We start from the raw sequence: 22,785 nt of genomic DNA, 5'->3' as shown, positions 1-22,785 counted from the left end.
TCTGTCTGTCTTTTATGTCTTCATCAAAATGTCTGGCCTCACCCTGTTTGTCAGTTACTTTTAGTACTTCAGTCATTCTTTTGATACTGATCCAGCCTTCTTAAGGTCTGTTAGTTGATCACTTTTCTTACCTTTCACTTCCTCACTTTCTCCCTCAGATTCCACAGTCCCAACATCTTCCGTTTTTCTTTCTTCAAACTCTTTGTGGGGGTTTTCTGCTTTATCTTCTTTCGTTTCTGTTATTTTAACCTCGTCCTCAGGTCCTGGTACCTCAGATTGTTCTTCTTGTTCTGTTTCCTCAACTTCTTTAACAGGTTCTGTTACTTCAACCTTTTCTGGTTCTGTTTTTACAGTCTCACTTGGTTCTGTGCCCTTAAAACCTTCCACTGGTTCTGTTACATTACCATTCTCGGGCAATGTTTTATCTCCAGACTTTGACTCCAGAGATTTTTCTACTTCACTTATGTTCCCAAATACTCCTTCACGGTCTTCTTCAAAAACCGATTCAGTGTGTTTTGATTGCTTATCAGGGCTGTTCAATGATGTCTCAAAATGATTCGTTTTAGGTGGCTCAAGACTACTCTCATCATATACGTTGGTTAGAACTGACCCTTCCTCTGTCCCAACCGCTTCCTCTCTTGGTTTAGTTTGGGTCTGAAGGGTAGTGTCTGAATCTGTTGTAAGCGGAAACATTGTGTATGCGTAAGGAGTCATAACTGTTGGCGTATTCAGCAAGATTTGCATTGTAGTGAGTGTAGAAAAGACATCATCCTCTGATATCATGTTAGCACTCCTGTCAGTAACTAGGGCAGGGTTCCCCTGGGCATCATGATGCTCACTTGGTAAAACTAGGTTTGGCGTAAGAACAGTTTCTGGGACATGTGTCACCTCTCTCTCACTGGATGTCTTTGATGGCTCATTGGGTATTTTGGATGGTGCTGTGGGCAAGATGTCCTTTTTGAGAGCTCCATTTTCTCCTTGTATTGTCACGACATGGGTGAAAAACATCTCTGCCTCAGGTCTGTTTGTTGGTAGTGTTGTTTCTGAGACTGTTGAGTCTGTCTCTGGATTTAAACGAGTGTCCAGGTCAGGAATGTTCAGCAATTTTGACTCTTTTGTTGGTATGCTAAATTCATCAAAGGTGACCTGTAAAACCAAAATTACACATTGTTACGATGTCATTTTTTATTGCTCTAATGACATTTTACTAGGACATAATTTTTGTCTATTTTATTGCCATATAACAGTGGACATAGCAGAGACAGTATATAAAATGGCATAGGTCACCTCAGTTGCAACATCCTTTAAAACTTCCACGTCTGGTGTTGTGGTTTTATCTGCTGTGGTTATAAAACAACACAACAATAAAAAATAGCATGGCATTAATACAGGACAACATTGATATTCTGTTTTGCTTTGAGACCATGTAAAAATAGCTTTAATATATTAATGATAAATATTTTTAATTCCATGACATAAATGACTCAGCTTGAGGTGTAATTACTTATTCATTACTCTGACCGACTGAGTCAACACAATCATCTATCTACCTGGTTTAAAAGTCAGTGTATCCAGGTCGACAGGCAAGGACGACTTCTCAATCAGTGCTTTTTTCACATCCTCCCTCAGGCTTGGTCTACCAGATGAAACTCCTTTACTTTTGCTGTCCTCACCAACATCTGGTGCAGTAATTTCAAATTTGGCCACATAGTGCACGGATATTCCTTTAGACCTGCAAGGAAAAAGCTACTTAAGGGTTTTAATGGCAAAACCATTTCATATCTCTGCTGTATTAGGATACACTTGAGGGCAACTTTTTATATACACTTTTTAGAAACATGTAATTCAGAGTAGTCTTTGATTTTTTTTTTGGTAAGCTAATTGAAACACATGTTGAAAAACATAGTCCAAAAATATTTGGACTATCTCCGCTCATGTTCCTCCTTGACAATTTTTAAGAAGCAATTAAAAACTTATCTCTTTAGAACTGCTTTCCATAATTCTTAGTTTGATTGAATACTTGTTTTTAATTTGTTTTATTCTCAATATTTGCAGTAGTACTATTTACTTTCTTATGTTTTATTACTCGTTTTATACCTTTTCTGTTGTTCTCTTTTAATTTCTTTGATGTGTAAAGTGTCCTTGTGTATCCTGAAAGGCGCTTATAAATAAAATTCTATTATTATTATTATTATTATTTGTTTAGATGTCCATAGTTCTCTTAACGTCAATCAGTCTGTGTGCGTGTGTTTATGTGGTGTAGACGCTACCAGCTTAAAAAAAAACTCTAGCTCTGCAGCTTTCTTTCATTTATTTCAATAGACTTGAGTTTCTTATTAAACCTTGTATAGTGAGATTTGTTTTTAGCAAGTGCTTGACTTGAGTTTACTCACTCACATTCTTAACCGCTTATCCAATTAGGGTAGCAAGGTGTGTGTGTGTGTGTGGGGCGGGGGGGGGGGGGGGTTGCTGGAGCCTACCCCAGCTTTACAATGGGTGCAATGCACACAGTAACACCCTGGACACACACCCATTCACCTATAGGGCAATTCAGTGTCTCCAATTAACCTGACTGCATGTTTTTGGACTGTGGGAGGAAACCGGACCTGACTTGAGTTTAGTCCATATATATTTTTTAGGATTATTGTCAGGACCTAATTTAAGCCTTATTTAGCCATTAAAAAAAATGCTGACATGTTTTGGGTCACTGTTCTGTTGTACCACCAACTACATCCAGGTTTTTATTGTGCTTAGGAACCGAAAAGCTGGTGGCACCACTGAGACTCATTGTTGGGTCTTTGTGGTGGTTGTTTACCTCACAGAACTGCTGATGAGAAGATGTCTATTTTTGGCCTCAAGCGTTTCAACGCCATACATTTAGCCAAATGTTTTCAGGTAGATGTCATTTGTACTGCATGTTACAATAAAGCAATTAAGAACCGACCTTGCTCAATGGACTGTATGAAAATGCTGAGCGGGCCCAGTTAATCTTAATTCTGGATCAAGATAACAGGAAAAAAAATCTAAGTATTTTTGACACTGGCTTTAAAAGACTGATTGTTTTGTTAGTGCTTCGACAGGATCAATGACTGAAAGGACATCTGCATTCAGATCTATGTAAAAGACATCAGTAAATTGGGTTGGGAATTGTGGTTCAAAGCACCTTGTGACCTTGATGCTCATGCTTAGATGCAATACATAAAGAAACTGTTCATCGGGTGACTCATTGTTAAATGCCATTGTTAACAAAAAGTAAAATGTAAAAAAAAAATAAACAAAAATGGGAAAAATACATAAAGAGGAATATTACAGTAGAGTAGCAGAACATAAAACACCTATTATGAAAATCAAACCCCTTTTAGTAGTTTAATGGTACAAAAAACCATAGGCAACGGAAAAAGTGATATGATCAGATGATTCAGCATTCATCATTGATGACAAGCTGTCCTGTCCTGATACAGCAACTTGTTTGTTTGTAGTGAAGTTTTTATGTTGGAATGCATTTTTTGCCTACCATTATGCTTTGGTCTTAAGCAAACTTTAAATGGGCAGCAGTGTTCTTTTTTTTTTTTAAGTATTAGCCTCATTTTTTCTATCCTTTCATACACACTGTTCTTGTTCATTGTTTGTCTGATGACTCATGAACATTAACATCGCTCAGTGTTGCCGCTCAGGTGGCGCAGTGGTAAAGTACGCTACCAGAGTTGGGGTTTCGAATACATCGTATCGAATCTCAGCTCTGCCTTTCCGAACTAGGCTGGGCGGCTGTATGAACATCGATTGGCTGTTGTTCAGGGATTAGAGGGTAAGAAAGTCGGATCATAGGTCCTCATAACTGGTGCGACTGCTGCCCCTGCTGGCTGACTGATGGCGCCTGCACAGGGCTGAGGAATAATGCTGATGGGGGTGTGGCCCTCCGTACACAGTGCCCGTCAAGTGTATGAACTCGACCCCTGCAGGTGAAAAATGCAGTTGTCCTCTGGTTCTTTGTGTCTTCTTGTAATATTTTGCTAGAAAATCATTCCTTAAGACTGTCCCAATGTTGCTTAATTACCTCCATAAGTATTTTTTCTGCCTTATTGTGGATTGGAGAAGGCCAAACTCTTTGGAAATGGTTTTGAAGCCCTTTTTGGCCTGGTGGGCATTGATAACTTTAGGAATCTCTGTTGTTTAAGGCATGGGACACTTTAATACACCTGTTTTGGTGAAGACCCGGTACACTTCTAGTCAAGTGTATTAGATTAGATAAAGGTGTGATAACCATTCCAGGTTCAATTTATGCAGAAGTACAGATATTTGTAAAATTCATAATGTTCACATGTTTAACTCCCAAGCAGCATTGTAAATAAAACATTCCAGATATCTTTTTTTTAAGATATTTTTAAATTGAATTAAAAATGGCACTTGGGCTATGTGGTGATCTAATGCGCCAACCCACAACTGCTGGGATCCAAATTTAAATCTCAGCTGTGGCGTTGACCGGCCTGACACTACTTGCTATGTCTGGTAGAACATTATTTGAAGGGATTTTTCATTGCCGCCTCTGCAGGCTGGTCAAAGAGGCCTGAACTAGAGATGCTGAAATAACAGAGCAATGCATGACTCAAGTTCTTTGTGGGATCCTGTCAGTGGAAGATGAAAAGATGTTGTCAGTGATTCCACTTATTGGGTGGAAAATGGGGGAAAAATGCACCAAAATGCTTTCAATGTGATGTCAGTCAATAGTAGCGTTACCTTCCAATTACTTTTCCTAAAGACAGTTCATTTTCACCAGTCTGCCTTCTTTCAGCCAGCTAGCAAATATTTGTGCTGTCTTAACCGTGCTATAGAGAATAGCATTACTTTCATTACTTCTATTTTATTCCTTCTTTTGTCATCCTCTTCAGGAAACCCTGACCTTTCCTTTTCAAGCTACCCACTATCATTCTTCTTTTATGGTTTGCGGGGGAAGTGTGGGAGTCAATCGATGACTGTCATTTGTGGTCCAGAACAATGCTGCATGCTTTATAAAACTGCTTCTTCCACATTCACAACTACTTGTTTTTCTCTGCATTAAACTTGGCCTTTATACATTTGTACTGTAATTAAATCAGTTCTGTAAAATTAAAGAAAACAAAAAAATGTTGTAAAATAGTTAGATTCTTCATATTCTAATGCAGAAGTTCTCAGATTTTTGCCTATTGACCCCTTTTTAATGGGTCCAGTGGTTATGTTTTCAAGTTGTCATTGTTGGGCCCTTGAGCAGGGTCCTTAACCCTCAAATACTTGGATTGTATGTAGTCACAATAGTAAATTTCCCAAAGCTGGGTATAGGGCTAAAACGATTCCTCGAGAAACTCGAGTAAATCGATTACTAAAAATCATCGATTCAAATTTTTTGCATCGAGGCATCGTTTAATCCATACAACTATACAGTATACAGCTCACGGTGTTTCGCACGGACGACTTTTACTTTTGCACAACGTGTTCACGCTGTGGGCAGGTGACTTGAAGAAGCCGAGGGCTGCGCCCGAAATCTCATACTTAAACAGCACTTAACAGGACTTAAACCGGGTACTTTTTGCGTACAGTTTAATGAATACTACGTATTTGGACACGCTCGCCGCTCCTGCGTACTGTTCAGTGTGAACGTAGCGATTTAGGACGCAGCCGAGATTTGATAGCGCGGACTGCAAAATATAGAAAGAGAGAAAATATCGAGCAGGAGACTGGACTGAGAAAACCACAGAAAGTTTGAGATCATTTTAAGCTGAAAAAACGAAAACTCAGTACAACATCCACACCATCAGAGCGCCTTGTTGAAACGCTGACTTTTCTTCATCACAACCACCACACACTTTTTTTAAGACTTAGGCAAACACACACACACACACACACACACACACACACTAAATCTACCTCATCTAGGAGATACAATCCTGACAGAACCTCCTACAAATACCACAAAACCTCCCAACAAAATATTAAAGGTTTATGTTCTGCGTGAGCTGTAGCTGAAACTTTTAGTTCTGAAAGTTGCACAAAATCGAGGCAATGTTCATGTATTATTGTTTATTTTTTATGCCTTAGTTTTAGGTTGCCTGTTTACATTTTAAAGGTAATTTGATTTATTTTTGATGTATTTGTTTTTGCATTTCAAAAATGTTCTCTTTAAACTGTCCTGTATGCAAGGAATTAAAATGTGCATTAATTTTTAAGACACGTGTTATTTAATCTTATATGTATTTATTTTTGCTCTTTATTAAAGCAAAATAATTTCTTATCCGATTACTCGATTATTCTAGCGAATAATCGATTAGAATACTCTATCACAAAAATAATCGATAGTTGCAGCCCTAGCTAGGTGCATATTGCTGCTTACTGTGGCATTTATGCCTTCCATATACAGTAATCAGCAATTAACCCGCTTTTTGCTGGCTGTGCCAAAAAGCGGCAAACCTAAAAAACAATCCACAATATTGACTGACAGTATTGACAGCTTTGTATGAGAGATGTACCACTTAGTTTAAAACCACAAAGTACTGGCAATTGTTGTCATTTGGGGATGTAATAAATGAAAAAAAGGGAAATAGTTAATGACTTTTTTTATTGGTTCTGTCAAAAGGCAAATTAAATTTTAATTATCTCCTTCCTCCTAAATGTAGATGTTTCAGCTACATTCATTGTTAACAAGTGTATCATGCAGGTTCATCAAGGTTTGACAAGTTGTGTGTGTGGGAGACTCCAAACCAGTCAAGTTTCCACCCACTCCAAAAATGTCCAACAAGCTCATAGTCAGGTGTCTACATACTTTTAGTCAATAATAAAAAAAAAATGTTCCTACTAAATACTACTCTCTATTTTTTTTTTTAATTACCTGTTATTTCCTTCTGTCTCGCTTGAAAATGAAGAGGTCAGATTAAGAAAATCAGAAGCTAATTAAACATATAGAGCAGATATGATGATTAAAAAAGTAATAATCTTAACCAATAAGTTTATTTATTATTATTCACTCATATTGTATTTCAGCACATGCATAACAACAACAAAAAACTTATTATTATCACGAGTGTAAAGAGCTCGAAACTGAGTATAAGGGCTATATTACTGAAACCATCTGTGTAATGTCCACATACTTTTGCTCATACAGAGTTAAGAGAGGAGTAAATCCCATCCAAATGAGGCCTAAATAAAATAACATAGCTGTTAAATACAGGGCGACACGGTGGCTCGGTGGGTAGCACTGTCGCCTCACAGCAAGAAGGGTTCGATCCCCAGGTGGGGCGGTCCGGGTTCTTTCTGTGTGGAGTTTGCATGTTCTCCCCGTGTCTGCATGGGTTTCCTCCGGGAGCTCCAGTTTCCCCCCACAGTCCAAAAACAAGCAGTCAAGTTAATTGGAGACACTGAATTGCCCTATAAGTGAATGGGTGTGTGTATGTGCGTCTGGACTGGCCCCCCGTCCAGGGTGTTACTGTGTGCCTTGCGTCCATTGAAAAGCTGGGATAGGCTCCAGCACTACACCCCCCCACCTGCGACCATAATTGGATAAGCGTTAAGACAGTGAGAGAGTGAGTGTTAAATACAGAAGCATTGAAAGATAAAGAAATGATTGATAGCCTTCCAGAAAGATTGGAGGCTGTTATAGCTGTGAACAGGATAGAGTAAACTTCATTATAATGTCTACTGTTTACTATAGAGAGTATGTGTTTTTGCAGGGAAATGTGACCATCTGGTTTGGATAGTGTTAGCTCAGTGATTGGGACTCTAAGCTATCAATCATAAGGTTAAAGGTTAAAAGCTAAAGGAATTGGATTTATTTAATAGGATTGATTTTATACTCATTAGCAATGGGTGAGGCTGAACCACCTAAACTAAAAGTTAGGAAGATGTCCACATACAGTACAGGCCAAAAGTTTGGACACACCTTCTCATTCAATGCGTTTTCTGTATTTTCATGACTATTTACATTGTAGATTCTCACTGAAGGCATCAAAACTATGAATGAACACATGTGGAGTTATGTACTTAACAAAAAAAGGTGAAATAACTGAAAACATGTTTTATATTCTTGTTTCTTCAAAATAGCCACCCTTTGCTCTGATTACTGCTTTGCACACTCTTGGCATTCTCTCAATGAGCTTCAAGAGGTAGTCACCTGAAATGGTTTTCAGGTGTGCCTTATCAGGGTTAATTAGTGGAATTTCTTGCTTTATCAATGGGGTTGGGACCATCAGTTGTGTTGTGCAGAAGACAGGTTACTACACAGCCGACAGCCCTATTGGACAACTGTTAAAATTCATATTATGGCAAGAACCAATCAGCTAACTAAAGAAAAACGAGTGGCCATCATTACTTTAAGAAATGAATGTCAGTCAGTCCGGAAAATTGCAAAAACTTTAAATGTGTCCCCAAGTGGAGTCACAAAAACCATCAAGCGCTACAGCGAAACTGGCACACATGAGGACCGACCCAGGAAAGGAAGACCAAGAGTCACCTCTGCTTCCCAGGACAAGTTCATCCGAGTCACCAGCCTCAGAAATCGCAAGTTAACAGCAGCTCAGATCACAGACCAGTTGAATGCCACACAGAGTTCTAGCAGCAGACCCATCTCTAGAACAACTGTTAAGAGGAGACTGCGCAAATCAGGCCTTCATGGTCAAATAGCTGCTAGGAAACCACTGCTAAGGAGAGGCAACAAGCAGAAGAGATTTGTTTGGGCCAAAAAACACAAGGAATGGACATTAGACCAGTGGAAATCTGTGCTTTGGTCTGATGAGTCCAAATTTGAGATCTTTGGTTCCAACCGCCGTGTCTTTGTGAGACGCAGAAAAGGTGAACGGATGGATTCCACATGCCTGGTTCCCACTGTGAAGCATGGAGGAGGAGCTGTGATGGTGTGGGGGTGTTTTGCTGGTGACACTGTTGGGGATTTATTCAAAATTGAAGGCACACTGAACCAGCATGGCTACCACAGCATCCTGCAGCGTCATGCCATCCCATCTGGTTTGCGTTTAGTTGGACCATCATTTATTTTTCAACAGGACAATGACCCCAAACATACCTCCAGGCTGTGTAAGGGCTATTTGACCAAGAAGGAGAGTGATGGAGTGCTGCGGCAGATGACTTGGCCTCCACAGTCACCGGACCTGAACCCAATCGAGATGGTTTGGGGTGAGCTGGACCACAGAGTGAAGGCAAAGGGGCCAACAAGTGCTAAACACCTCTGGGAACTCCTTCAAGACTGTTGGAAAACCATTTCAGGTGACTACCTCTTGAAGCTCATTGAGAGAATGCCAAGAGTGTGCAAAGCAGTAATCAGAGCAAAGGGTGGCTATTTTGAAGAAACTAGAATATAAAACATGTTTTCAGTTATTTCACCTTTTTTTGTTAAGTACATAACTCCACATGTGTTCATTCATAGTTTTGATGCCTTCAGTGAGAATCTACAATGTAAATAGTCATGAAAATACAGAAAACGCATTGAATGAGAAGGTGTGTCCAAACTTTTGGCCTGTACTGTACTTCTGGAGACACAGAGTTAAGACAGGATTAAATCCCATCCGAATTAGCCTTAAATACAACTTTAAACTCTTAAATACAGAAGCATTGAAAGATTAAATAAAAGTTTAAATGAATAATTGCTGCTAAACATTGCAAATGATAGCACACCTGGATTGTTTTGTGTGATTCCAATAAATAATGAATCACCAGGTATAGGCAGTCTAAAGCTAATACACAATCAAGCCTGCTGGCCCAGAAGCACTGTAGCATGAAGCCTGCAAAACAACTGTTTCTCCATCTGATATGTATGGTAATTCAGGATGATTCTTTAGAGAACATAAACCGGGATGTTTTATCCCCACCAGCTGTGCCTTTATCAGATGAATGCTACGGTGTGTCTGAGCAATTACGTCAAACCATACTTTTGAATACTGCGAGCAGTGCTGCATTCATCTAATGACTCACCCACTAATTAGCACGCTGTATTGTGGAGGATATGCATTTTAGATGACCTTTGTTACCTCATCCTGTGTTATTTTATTTTATTTTTCTCCCAGCCTTAAATTAGCGTGTCAGACTTACCTGATTCCTAAAACTTTGATTTCTTTGAACCCTGGCAAATCATTAAACACGTGCTGCATCTGTAGAAAAAAGTTACATGTTGTTTAACATACAGTATTTACATTACTACCATCTGCTGACGAGTATCTGGTCATTACACTTTATCCTGGTCAGGGTCATGCTGGGTCTTGAGTGTAATCCAGAAGCACTCAGGTGTCAACCCAGACAGGTTGGCACCACACAGACTTACTCATTTACATCCATTCACACATAATTGAGTTGCAATATAGAGCCAATTAACCTTCTAGAATGTGTTTGGCAGGGAGGAGGTAATCAGACTACCAAAAGATCCACATGATATGACGACATTACCTGGTAAGCCACAGTATCTAGAAATTAACATATGGTTCTTAGCTAATGGTTCCAAGTAAGGCGGGGTATATGCATGTGGCTTTGGCACGTGGCTATTGGGAAACCCTAAGCAACTTGATCCACTAAGATAATAAATATAATACTTCTTAAAGTAGGGGTCGGGCAGCACGGTGGCTCAGTTGCTCACAGCAAGAAGGTTCTGGGATCGATCTCCAGGTGGGGCATCTGGGTCCTTTCTCTGTGAAGTTTGCATGTTCTTCCCGTGTCTGCGTGGGTTTCCTCCGGGAGCTCCGGTTTCCTCCCACAGTCCAAAAACATGCATACATTTTCAGCATTTAGCTTTCTCAAAAATTCCTCAATTCACTACAACTACCTGATAAGCCACAGAAATCAAAATTTAAGTTCAGAGCAAATAGGTCTTTGTCAACAATATGTCTTAAGATGGGGTGAGGAGAGGTTGGTTATGTTCTTGCCTCATTTTGGAAGCTGAGAGAAAAATGTTAATTTTTTAAAACTATTAACTCCAGCTAAGAATACAGTGTTCATTAAAATCACAAATATTTTATACCATCATTAAGCTATAACACTGATTAATAGCAAATGTGATTCAGTAGAAACATTCTATAACTAACATGGGAAAATCAATAACAGTTTGACTTGAGCAGTTAATGGTGTGAATGCTCAGATGGGAGATGCTTTGGCAGCGAGCCCTTGTTGGCAAGACGACATCAGTTTGTGCCTTGTTTATGTCAAGACTATTTATGTTAATCTGTTGTCCCTCTCTGATATTAGACTGGCTGTCTGTAAACAGATTGTTAGTGTTTTGCTCTGTAGTTAAGTGGAAATGCATTTTATACCTTGTTAAATAAATGGTCCATTGTTAATTTAGTCATGTCTTGCAGTAAAATTCAGCCAAACACAATTCTTACGTACAGAATGGCTAGTTTTTTCTGTGCAGTTCATAGCCAATTTTGCAAAGACTTTCCTCAAATACTATTCTGGTCAAGATCATGTTTGGCTTGACTTGAAAACATTCTTCTCAATGCGTCCAACTTGGGAAATCAGTTTCCATGGATCAGTTTGTGGTTTGGAGCAGTGGCGGCTGGTCAATACGGGGCGCAGGGGCCGCCCCCCTTAAAATTATTAAGATGTTAAAATAAGTAAATTACATACTGCAAAATAATTATGAAATTAATTAGTCTGTTTGTCTAATTAACTGTTTATCTTATGGTCATGATAGCATTTTTTAAATAAATAAATATTTGTATTGAATTGTTTACATTGTGCACACGTCCCATGCGCGGGGCGCCGGTCTAATGAGTGTCTATGTATGTGCACAAACTTTTGGCAAGCACGTGGTCTGAGGCTGCTCTTTAATTGGTTGTTTTAAATTGTCCACAGGGGCGCAGCTCTCTGCGCCCCGTACACACCCACTCTTATTAGAAGTGTGTCACTATTGGCTTATTTTTTTTAAACGCCGTGTGATTGGACAATCCCCGAGTCGACTCATTAACTGATTCATTCAGCTTCGGCTCGTCAGCTCGGTTCACGTTAAACAGTTAGTTGCAGATTGGAGCAGCATTTCTTCCAAAATGAGAGATAATTCAGTCTTGTCTTTACAAAAAACGCTTTCACAAAGCGTTCACTTGAAGAAAAAAAGTAAAAAAGGGAAAAATTCATGTTCAAATAGTGCTACTTTTAAAGGCTTGTTTTTTTTATTGTTTTGTTTTTAATTTGTTGTTTTGTTTGCGCCCCCCTCAAATTTTTTAGCACCAGCCACCACTGGTTTGGAGTTATATTTAAGTGCATTATTTTATATACACTGCAACAGACAATTACCTGGTCTTGTAGATGGTGTAAGAGGTCATGGTACTGAGGTGAATTCACATCAACAAGCAGCTCACTGTACCCAGGATCCATCAGACTAATACTGAACTCTATTATCTGCTCCTGTGGCTGCTCAGGCACCATGTTGGGCAACCACAAGTCCTGGAGACGAGACACTGGTGTGAGATTTATTTACAGTTGAAGTTAAAATTCTACCCCTTCTTTCATGAAATTAAGTCTTTTCATATGTTTATTTATACAAAGAGCAACTTCAATCAATTTGGTGGTGAAAAAAGTTCTATAATGTAATTTACATGTGCATGTAATTCCTTGTTAGTAAATACAGAAAGCTGGCACAACAGGGGACTGTTAGTGTTGGTTACGGTTGGCGGCTGGTGCTGGCTCCATAACGGTATAGGGTTTGTTTAGCTGGAATTCCATGTAACCCCTGGTACACCTACAAACGTATCTGACAAGTGAATGCTATGTGTGCCACTTTTCTGACATGTTCCAACAGGGCAATGCACTGCCACGCAAGTCTAGAGACACCAAGTTATGGTTAACACTCATCTGAGGAACTCTCATCTGAGGTTGGGGTTTTGCCATTCCCACCTAAGTCACCAGATCTCAGTGTTATCACACACATCTGGGATGCAACACGCCTACACCTCGAAATACAACAGAATTATGGACCATTCTGCAGTATGGTGTTCACTGCCTACAGAATATTTCCACAAGCTTGTGGAGTCCATGCCCCATCGTATTTCTGCGGTCCTACACTCCTGTACTCCTTCTGGTACTTCAGTTCGACTATAGTAGGTGACTTTTCTGTGTTCATATAAATAGGGCTAGCTTGACTGTTCTTTCACCAGGGTTGGGATGAAACACATAAAGAAAATGTGTCTGTCATGAATTTTAAAAGCTTCTGCGCATGTAAGAAGCTTGCTTTACTGTGTTATCTTTGTTGTGTAGCGTCCTATGAACAGCTTCCTTGTGGTTCTTGAATTACATCTGAACATCCGGGCAGATTTCCTCTCAGAATAAAATACAGTTTAGGTTTTCCTTCCTACCTTGGCAAGAGACTGATTTTTATTAGCTGCACTAACATATCACAGTTGACAGGCTGTAAGCTTAGTTTAAAGTCAAGTTATCGACTTGCATTTCTTTATACTGTTAAAAAAATCCACTATAGTTGAAGTATCGACTCCTACAGATAAATGTTGCACTTCATTGTGAAATAGGGAATTGTGAATGTTATTTTCTGCAAATCTGAAAACATTAAAACCACCTCCTTGTTTCTATACTCACTTTCCATTTAATCAGCTTCACTTACCATATAGAAGCACTTTGTAGTTCTACAATTATTGACTGTAGTCCATCTGTTCTTTACATACTTTTTTAGCCTGCTTTCACCCTGTTCTTCAATGGTCAGGACCCCCACAGGACCACCACAGAGCAGGTATTATTTGGGTGGTGGATCATTCTCAGCACTGCAGTGACACTGACATGGTGGTGGTGTGTTAGTGTGTGTTGTGCTGGTATGAGCGGATCAGACACAACAGCGCTGCTGAATTTTTAAATACCGTGTCCACTCACTGTCCAACCTATTAGACACTCCTACCTAGTTGGTCCACCTTGTAGATGTAATGTCAGAGACGATCGCTCATCTATTGCTGCTGTTTGAGTCGGTCATCTTCTAGACCTTCATCAGTGGTCACAGGACGCTGATGAAGGGGTGCTGTTTGCTGGATATTTTTGGTTGGTGGACTATTCTCAGTCCAGCAGTGACAGTGAGGTGTTTAAAAACTCCAGCAGCACTGCTGTGTCTGATCCACTCATACCAGCACAACACACACTAACACACCACCACCTTGTCAGTGTCACTGCTGTGCTGAAAATGACCCACCACCCAGATAATACCTGCTCTGTGTGGTCCTGTGAGAGTCCTGACCATAGAAGAACAGCATGAAAGGAGGCTAACAAAGCATGCAGAGAAACAGATGGACTACAGTCAGTAATTGTAGAACTACAAAGTGCTTCTATATGGTAAGTGGAGCTGATAAAATGGACACTGAGTGTAGAAACAAGGAGGTGGTTTTAATGTCATGGCTGATCGGTGTATGTTGCAGTGGGCTAATCAAACTGTGTTTTAACCTTAAATTGTAATTTTTTTCTGGGGGCAGGCACTCACCTTATCAAGGGGGTCTCTAGTTCCTTTGTCAAGGACTTCTGTGGTATCAGGAACTGAGACTTCTGTTGTCCCAACTGGAGCTTCCTCAGGTTTCTTCTCAGGGTTTTCTGTAGAACCATCCCCCTGTTTTTCTTCAGTATCCATACCTGTGGCTTCTGCAGTACTCTGTATTGGGGATTCTGTGGAATTTTCCTCTAGGGGTTTACTAGTACCTTCTCCAGTTCTCCTCTCCAGGGCTTCTGTAGAGACTTCTTTGACAGTATCTTTTTCTAGCGGCTTCCCAGTTTCCTTATTTGGGTCATCTCTATACCCAGTGGCAAGCTTTTCTCCAGTTCCCTCCTCTAAGGTGTCAGTAGAAGCATTTTCTTCTATAAGTTCCTTTCCTGTAGTCTCTCCTGTACCAACTCTATAGTGTCATCAGTGGGTTCAGATGAATGTCAGTCTGGACGAGGATTTCAGCTGGTTCTGAACATGGCATATATTTGAAATAATTAAAATACTTTTGATTACAGGAGATATACTGTACTGTATATTGATCACATAAAAAAACAGAAAGGTAAGCTTAAAGAAGTAATAGTCTCGCAAAGATCAATTACTTTTAATTTAAGCTTTTTGGTGTTTTTTTTTGTTGTTGTTCTCCCCATTTTTCTTCCCGATTTAGTGCGTCCAATTTGTCTTCCGCTGCTGACAGACTCCAGATTTGCGTCCAAGGAGAGCACGCCGCTGCCCACGCCTTCTTTACACGTGTACAGCCCTCCTCTTCCTGCACGGGCGTCTCTTCTGCCAATCAGGGTCCTTACACAGTGTATGAAGACCTATCCACCCACATATTGTCCGGTCCCCACCCTGCAGACACTGTGGCCAATTTGTATCTGCTGCAGGCACTGCCAATTATGCCCACCAGATGGCGCCCAGCCGACCGGTGGCAACACCGAGCCTCAAACCTGGGAGTTCAGAAACTCGGTGCTGGTGCGACAGCGGAATATCCCTCTGCGCCACCTGGGCGCTGGTGTTTTCTTTTTAGTAAAATGCACCAGTTAACAAGACTATATTGTGTGTTTTTAAATCTTTTGCATTATTAATTAGTAATTACTAAAGGGCTTCTTTTATAGCATTAGTAAGCAACTCCAAACATCAGCTCCAAAAACACTGTAAGCTACACAACAGTTACCTCCAAAAATCACTGTAATTGTTAATAGAATAGAAGTATTATTATTTTTTTATTATAGTATAATAGTAATATTACAATTTTTGACAAGACTTTGACTGTACAGTCTTTAAAATCACTATTTTTTGGATTTTAACAGTATAAATAAAGAATTAGCAAGCTCTGCCTTAAAGTACCACTCTGTCTTCTGGGTGCCAAACTTGAACAGGTTCCCATGAGGTAACTTTTACAATCAAACTGCAGGTACTTTTACAATCAAATTTTCATTGTTAGAGCAGTAAAAAGAAAACACCCTCTTCTCAATTTTTACCTGTTACTACTGGAACAGACTCAGCAGTTGTGAGTTCTCTGTGAAAACAAGACAACTATGTTAATGATACTGTTAATTAATAAATATGATTTTTGTATTATTTATGGTCTTTCTTACTCTTCCGGACGTCTGTTTTGTTGCAGATTCATTCTCTGTTAAAATAGAAAAAACAAAAAGAACAGTTAGATTTTTGTGATAGAAAATGTGTGTTCAAAAGGCTAAATACTTTATATATACAGTGGAACCTTGACTTACGAGTGACCCAACTTACGAATTTTCCGAGATATGAGCTGTCACTTGGTCGATTTTTTGCTTTGTGATACGAGCCGAGATCTGAGTTACGAGCGAGCGAGCTTACGCCACCCGCCACTAGGTAGCCCAGTGAGCGTTCAGTTCATCTGGTTATCTTGCCGTACAAGCAAGTGAAAGTGAGGAAAGTGTGGCGAAAAAGCCAAACGTCAGTGAAGAAGAGTAAGTGAAGTAAAAAAATATATATTTAAAAAAAAAGTAGCAATTAAGTTTAGCGATAAAGTGTAGCATAGTGTGTACGTTAAATTTAGCAATATATTGTAGCATTAAGTGTGTAGCGAGTAAGTTAAGTGATAGAGCACGACATGAAACACTCCCCCAACTTCCTCCGCCAATCTCCACCTCTGCCAGCATCTTCGTCTGATTTTCAAGGTAAATACACTTAATAAAACCAGTTTATTTCTTTACATTCTCTTCTATTATGTATTATTATTTTTTTATACATTATTTGTTATTTATAAAATAAATTTTTCTTATTTAAAAACACGTAACAAAAAAACATCTGTGTGGTTTTTGGGGGGCTAGAACGGATTAATAGCGTTTCAATTCATTTTAATGGGAAAATTTGCTTTGATATACGAGCAAATTGAGTTACGAGCTTGGTCACAGAACGAATTAAACTCGTAAGTCAAGGTTCCACTGTATATATATATATTTTCTTTATGCATTTTCTCCCCTCTTTCTCCCTTTTTAGCGCGTCCAATTGCCCGATTGCGTCATGCTTCCTCTCGACCAATGCCGATCCCCGCTCTGATTAAGAAGAACGAAGCTAACCCACGCCCCCTCCGACACGTGGGCAGCATGCCGTATGCATCTTATCACCTACACTTTGACGAGTGCAGTGCAGCTCAGCGTTGTGTATGGAGAGACACACCCTGACAGCACTCTTTTCATCTCTGTGCAGGTGCCATCAATCAGCCAGCAGAGGTCCTAATTGCATTAGATATGAGAGAGAGACCCCATCCGGCTTAGTCCCGCCCATCTGAACGACAGGCCAATCGTTGTTCATGTGGCCGCTGAGATTCGATACGATGTATTCAAGATCCCAGCTCTGGTTCCAGCGTGTGTTTTTACCGCTGCACCACCTGAGCGGCCCTAAATACTTTTTAATCTGTTGAACATACTATTGAAGTGCTCTGTATGTGTGGCGTTCTATGTGGAGTGTTCAGACTGACATTTTTCTACTGTGCATAATTAAAACGTCTTATGCAGATCCTCATCAAATTGATTTTCAATGTACCGAGCTACACAAGCAGACATTAACAATGCATGTCTCTTATTTGTAGTCGTTGAGCTTTGAATTCCATTAGCACACCCCAGCACTTAATCTTCATTTGTGTTTACTGTCGCCGCTTTCCGATTTGCGCTATCAACACGCCGCAAGAAGAGCAAACAGATGCCTGCATGGAGGTGTATTGATCTTAATGGAGAGACTTGCAGTCGATATGCTGTGATTTGGTTTTAATGCATTGAGATTTCTGTTTCTATTTAAGTGTCATGGTAGCCATTCAATTTTCAATAGTCTTCAATTAGCATGGTTTGAATTTCTTTAGAACCCTGGACAGCTTGTATTTGCATTAAGCAAATGCTTTTATCCAAAGTGACTTACAGATGTGACAGGATACAATCTAAGCAATTGAGGGTTAAGGGTCTTGCTTAAGGGCCCAACAGTAGCAACCTGACGGTGGTGGGGCTTGAACCAGCAACTTTTTGATTACTAGTCCAGTACCTTAACCACATGTATGCTGTGGCAGAACGTTTTAACATAAAGCAACTTAGATGATTCTTTTGTTGGTGTAGAAACTTGATAGCATGGCCTCCTTATTCCTCCTCCTTATCTCCTCATTAGTCATCGTTACTCACTGTAGGTGGAGACTTCACTCTAAATACGTCTTCATGTCTGTTTAAATGGAGCTAGTTTGACTGCACCCATTAAAAGTCCATAAAACAGTGATCACTTTCCAAGGTTGGAAAAACAAAACTCAATCGGTCACCTTATGCTGAGGGGGAATTGGGTCAGATGTAATCCTAAAACCACCCAAAACCAGTTATGGATCGAATTATAAGCTCCTGGAACATAAGTGTCCAAAATCTACTACGCTTCACCTTAATGTGAGCTTAGAGGCTGAATGCAAAAAAGAATGTGTTGCCTAAAACAACAGTACTGTACAAGCTCGATCATTTTAAAACCTGGTAAAATACGCTAGCACACCAGAGCTGACAGCTCAGACTAGTCAGCTTGATTCTCAGCTCTGCTACCGGCAGGCTGGGCGCCTACACGAACAACGATTGCCTGTTGTTACGAGCTCTGCTGGCTGATTGATGTCGCCTGCGCAGAGACAAGGGATAATGGGATGTTTGTGCGCAAAGCTGATCCACATATGAACTCGTCTCGTACAGGTAAAAAGATGCAGTCGACTATTGCACACGTGTCGGGGGGGTGTTAGTCACGGCTCTCCTCTGTTCCATTACATGCTTTTGGAGTAATTTGTACCATTGATTGTGAGCTAGGTCTTTTCATCTGACCTCACAAATGCACTTTTGGTTAAACTTTCCGCAGACATACTCCAAAACCATGTAGAAAGCCTACCTAGAAGAGTTACAACCATAAGAAGAGCCAAGTCCATATTAATGACTGGTTTTGAACTAGAATTTCCAACATGCTCAGTCTTTGAGCTACTTACCCTCTGCAATATATCTAGATGCTCCTTAGAGCTGCTGAAGTTTTGCGCCAGATCCGAGACACACATGGACTCGTGCTGGCACGCGTGGACCCATCTTTGATACTCGGTTGAGCCAGGGATCCTATCGAAAAAGATCCGGAATGCCTCCCACACCGCTTCCTGACACACTGATACAGTGGATAGAGTGGAGAAAATAAAAGTCAGGCGCTGTAAAACCGTTTGAATCATTTTTTACTGACCTGCCGACAGATGAGATTTAAAGTCTGCCAGAAGAAAACCATATTTTGGACATAAATTGTGGAATGCACTAATATTTGTGCTCATATATCTTTCTAATTGAGTTTATGAATTCTTTATATGAGTGTCAACTGGCCTGAGAGTAATACTCAGGGTGGTTTGTATCTCTGGCCGAAGGAAATAGGTAAATGTAATTTCTACCATACAGGGTGAAAATGTGAAGAAAGAATGAAAGTAAGAGAACGGTGCCTCCGAAAACTATTTAATCTCTCTCTCTCTCTCTCTCTCTCTCTCTCTCTCTCTCTCTCTTTTTTTTTAATAATGGTCATAACCTGGGATATGTAGCGAATTGACTGATTTATTTTTCTTTTCAAATCAGACACTCAATTTCTCAGTAAAGACCAAGAATTGTTTGGTCTGTTTAAAGAATCATCTGGTTTATCACTGCAGAACGATACAGTGATGACAAAACCACTGCCACTAATCTGTTAAGTTCCTTTGTTAACCCTTATAAATAAAGTCTGATGGAACCAAAACTGCACATTTAGTACTTTCAGTTTCTTTAAGTAAGCAACCATAGAGAAAACCATGAGCTGTGTCCGGAATCGCATACTTAGAGAGTATGTACTAGATTGGAGGAAGTACGCACTACTCGGCCGGTAAAAAAAGTACATTTTCAGTACAGAAGTATGCAGTATGCACACAACACCGCTACGTACTACATCCGCCATCTTACCAACGTCAAGTGATGACGTGGGAACGTGATGACGTAATATCACCATAGTTACAAACTCATTACAAACTCCACTCGCCGATATTTATCGTCTTTTTGTTATTTATTCGTCTTTAAAAAATTTATTTTATTTATCTTACTTACACTAAACAGAGGACTCTCCGTTTTCCACTATCTTCCTTGTTTTTTATTCCGCTTCGAACGCCTACGCAGCTCCAGTTGCATTATGGGATACATTAGCGGCACACAAGTGTGCATCACTTGCATACTCAAACATGGCTGCCCAATAAGTAGGTCATCCAGGTACTTCTCGCGTACCTCTTTGTGTATACTATGTATTCGGACATACCAACCGCTCTCGCGTCCTCATTTTGCGTACTATTGAGTATGGAAGTATGCGATTCTGGACGCAGCCATGGTGTCAGATTTGAAGGTGCTGATTCAGATCCCAACTGAGTCCCAAGTTCAACAATTAAACAGACTCGTGCCCAGGTGCGAGTTAGAATCTTAGCTCTGCTACCGGTTGGCTTGGTGCCCCCTAGCAGACACAGTTAGCAGTGCCTGATGCAGACAAAATTGGCCACTAGTCTGCTGGGTGGGAAAAGACCGGACTAAAAACGGGGTGTGGACTTCGACGCTGTTTAAGGACCCTGATTAGTAGCCCAAGGCGCCTGCACAGAAGTGGAGGAACAAGGATATCGATGTGTGACACTCATAGCCCTTTTCCACCGACGGGGATCTGGCTCTGTTCCGGTTCGCGAACTTGATTTTGAACCGGTTCCGCATGTTTTCACCGAAAAAAAGAGGTTCCAGAAAGCGAACTAGCGTTCTTATCTGGCACCACAGAATACTTGGTTTTTCCAGCGCGAACCAAAGCGCACTTTCATCTTTTAAAGTTCAGCTGATTAAATTTTGAGCCAGTTTGCTTCTGATATCCGCTAATATTTTCAAAGCGATGAATTGTGTGATGTGACGTGGTAAAAGTGACCAGGACAGTACGAACAACGCTTAACGTGAAAAATAAAGCATAACGTGGCTTGTTGTACTAAAACAATGACTGATATATTTGGGCAGTACAGAGCACTTTATAACCAGTAATAACGGAGAGAAGTTTAGTGTTTCTGTGTCCTACTTTTAGTACATTAAGCCACGTTACGCTTTTTTTAGGTGAAGCTTTTCGACTTTCCCGAGTAGCCGATTCAGAACCCTGAGCTGCGTAAACACCACACATAAAGTAAATCCAGCTAAACACAGATACATGTGGAGCTTTTAGAGTGGATTTGATGGTTATTTCACACAGATGAATGTTCGTGTCGTGAAACTTTGGTGATGTTTCACCGCTCAAGCCGAGCGCTGAGCAAATCGGCTATTTGCGCCGAGGGTCGCGGTGAGAGCGAAGCGCAAAACGCTTCTCAAGTCAGTGAATTAAAGAAAACAACAGCTGCGACAAACACGTCTACGTCTTCTTATTACCAGTAGTTAAGCGATGCTTTTTGCATAAAAATGAACATCTGTAACAACAGCACAAACGCTCGCACATAATCTACACGCTCCGCCATCACATCAGTACTCTTTACTTTCGTTGTGTAACGCCCACCGTTGATGACGCATTCTTGGTTCCCAGAAACTGGTGGAAATGCGGGTCAGTTCTCTACAAAACACCAAGGTTCGAAGAAACCTGAACAGAACCAGTTTAAGAACCAGAGTTCTTTTGGTGGAAAAGCGCTATCAGTGTGTAAGACAGGCCTCACGAGAGAATTCACCAAAGTATGGGTGAATAAGAACTTAACTTTTATTGCGCCTAGCATGTTCTGCCAGCCACCACATTTCACTGAGTGTAAGACTTCGCCTTACCGCTGACTTTCAGCACCGTCCAAGATCTCATTTAGTTTGTGTAGAAAGACAGAGAGCAATTTCTTATAAGTGGTCTTCAAAGACCAGCCAGCCAATTGATCTCAATAAGGACTGGACAAAGCCCAAGACTTAAAAGAATTGAGATGGAGAGTGAGTATAAAAGTGTTCTTATTTGGATGCTAGAAGTCATTAATCGAGACTGGTGATGCCGCTGTTATTTTCACAGTTCTGACCCGCCTGGCTGCTCTCTCATGCCACCCCTCCCTGCTTATACAATCACTGCTGAGGTAAAAGTTTATTTTCGCACCCTGAATATTGCAGTCGTGACGTCTCTGCCTCCTCGCGCTGAGGAGATTCATTCGAAGCCCCTCCGAGCCCAATGGCATGCCTGAGAGATTAGATTTCAAGATTGCGTCTGTGGTGTAGAGGCTGATGTGAGGCATGATTGCATCCAAACTATGTGATAAAGCCTAAACCCGTGTGTAGAACGGTGTAGAAAAATGCCATGCCTTGTGTGTCGGCAGTGAGTTCTTTCATGATATGACAGTTGATCTATATTTTTACTTTGGGTTTCATCCCAACTTTTATGCTGTAAGATTTTTGATTGATTTTTTTATTCTTGGTTGTTTGATTTGATAGGTGCCTCTGGACAAGATACGAAGTGATAAAAGCCCTATGACCAATAGTGTGTGGACACCTAATTATGAACTTGTACATTCCTTTGGTTTGCCGGAGCTCATGTTTGGGGTGGTTTTGTTTACAGTGGCAAGTCAATGCAAATAATGATTGGTTGGTAACGCTAACAGTGGTGTAACTAGGAGCTCATGGGCCCCAGTGCAAAAAAAAATGCCCTCTCAACAAATTTTATATATGTATATATATATATACAGTGTATCACAAAAGTGAGTACACCCCTCACATTTCTGCAAATATTTTATTATATCTTTTCATGGGACAACACTATAGAAATAAAACTTGGATATAACTTAGAGTAGTCAGTGTACAACTTGTATAGCAGTGTAGATTTACTGTCTTCTGAAAATAACTCAACACACAGCC

At 40.3% G+C, this 22,785-nt stretch overlaps 1 protein-coding gene across 1 annotated transcript in view; it reads right to left on the bottom strand.

The window, feature by feature from the left end:
* LOC134320909 (interphotoreceptor matrix proteoglycan 1) overlaps nucleotides 1-22,785 on the bottom strand; it is a 42,741-nt gene that overhangs the window by 13,826 nt on the left and 6,130 nt on the right. Inside the window, exons 3-10 of the mRNA XM_063002548.1 lie at nucleotides 18,903-19,069; nucleotides 16,027-16,061; nucleotides 14,432-14,837; nucleotides 12,253-12,402; nucleotides 10,063-10,121; nucleotides 1,551-1,732; nucleotides 1,288-1,340; nucleotides 132-1,146 (exon numbers count right to left, since the gene is read on the bottom strand). Coding sequence (XP_062858618.1) covers nucleotides 132-1,146; nucleotides 1,288-1,340; nucleotides 1,551-1,732; nucleotides 10,063-10,121; nucleotides 12,253-12,402; nucleotides 14,432-14,837; nucleotides 16,027-16,061; nucleotides 18,903-19,069 — 2,067 coding nt within the window. The remainder of the gene's footprint in view (nucleotides 1-131; nucleotides 1,147-1,287; nucleotides 1,341-1,550; nucleotides 1,733-10,062; nucleotides 10,122-12,252; nucleotides 12,403-14,431; nucleotides 14,838-16,026; nucleotides 16,062-18,902; nucleotides 19,070-22,785) is intronic.

This window comes from Trichomycterus rosablanca, chromosome 9 (genome assembly GCF_030014385.1).
Source record: "Trichomycterus rosablanca isolate fTriRos1 chromosome 9, fTriRos1.hap1, whole genome shotgun sequence".
NCBI classification, from domain to species: domain Eukaryota; kingdom Metazoa; phylum Chordata; class Actinopteri; order Siluriformes; family Trichomycteridae; genus Trichomycterus; species Trichomycterus rosablanca.
This window is presented reverse-complemented; position numbering and strand designations above follow the sequence as displayed.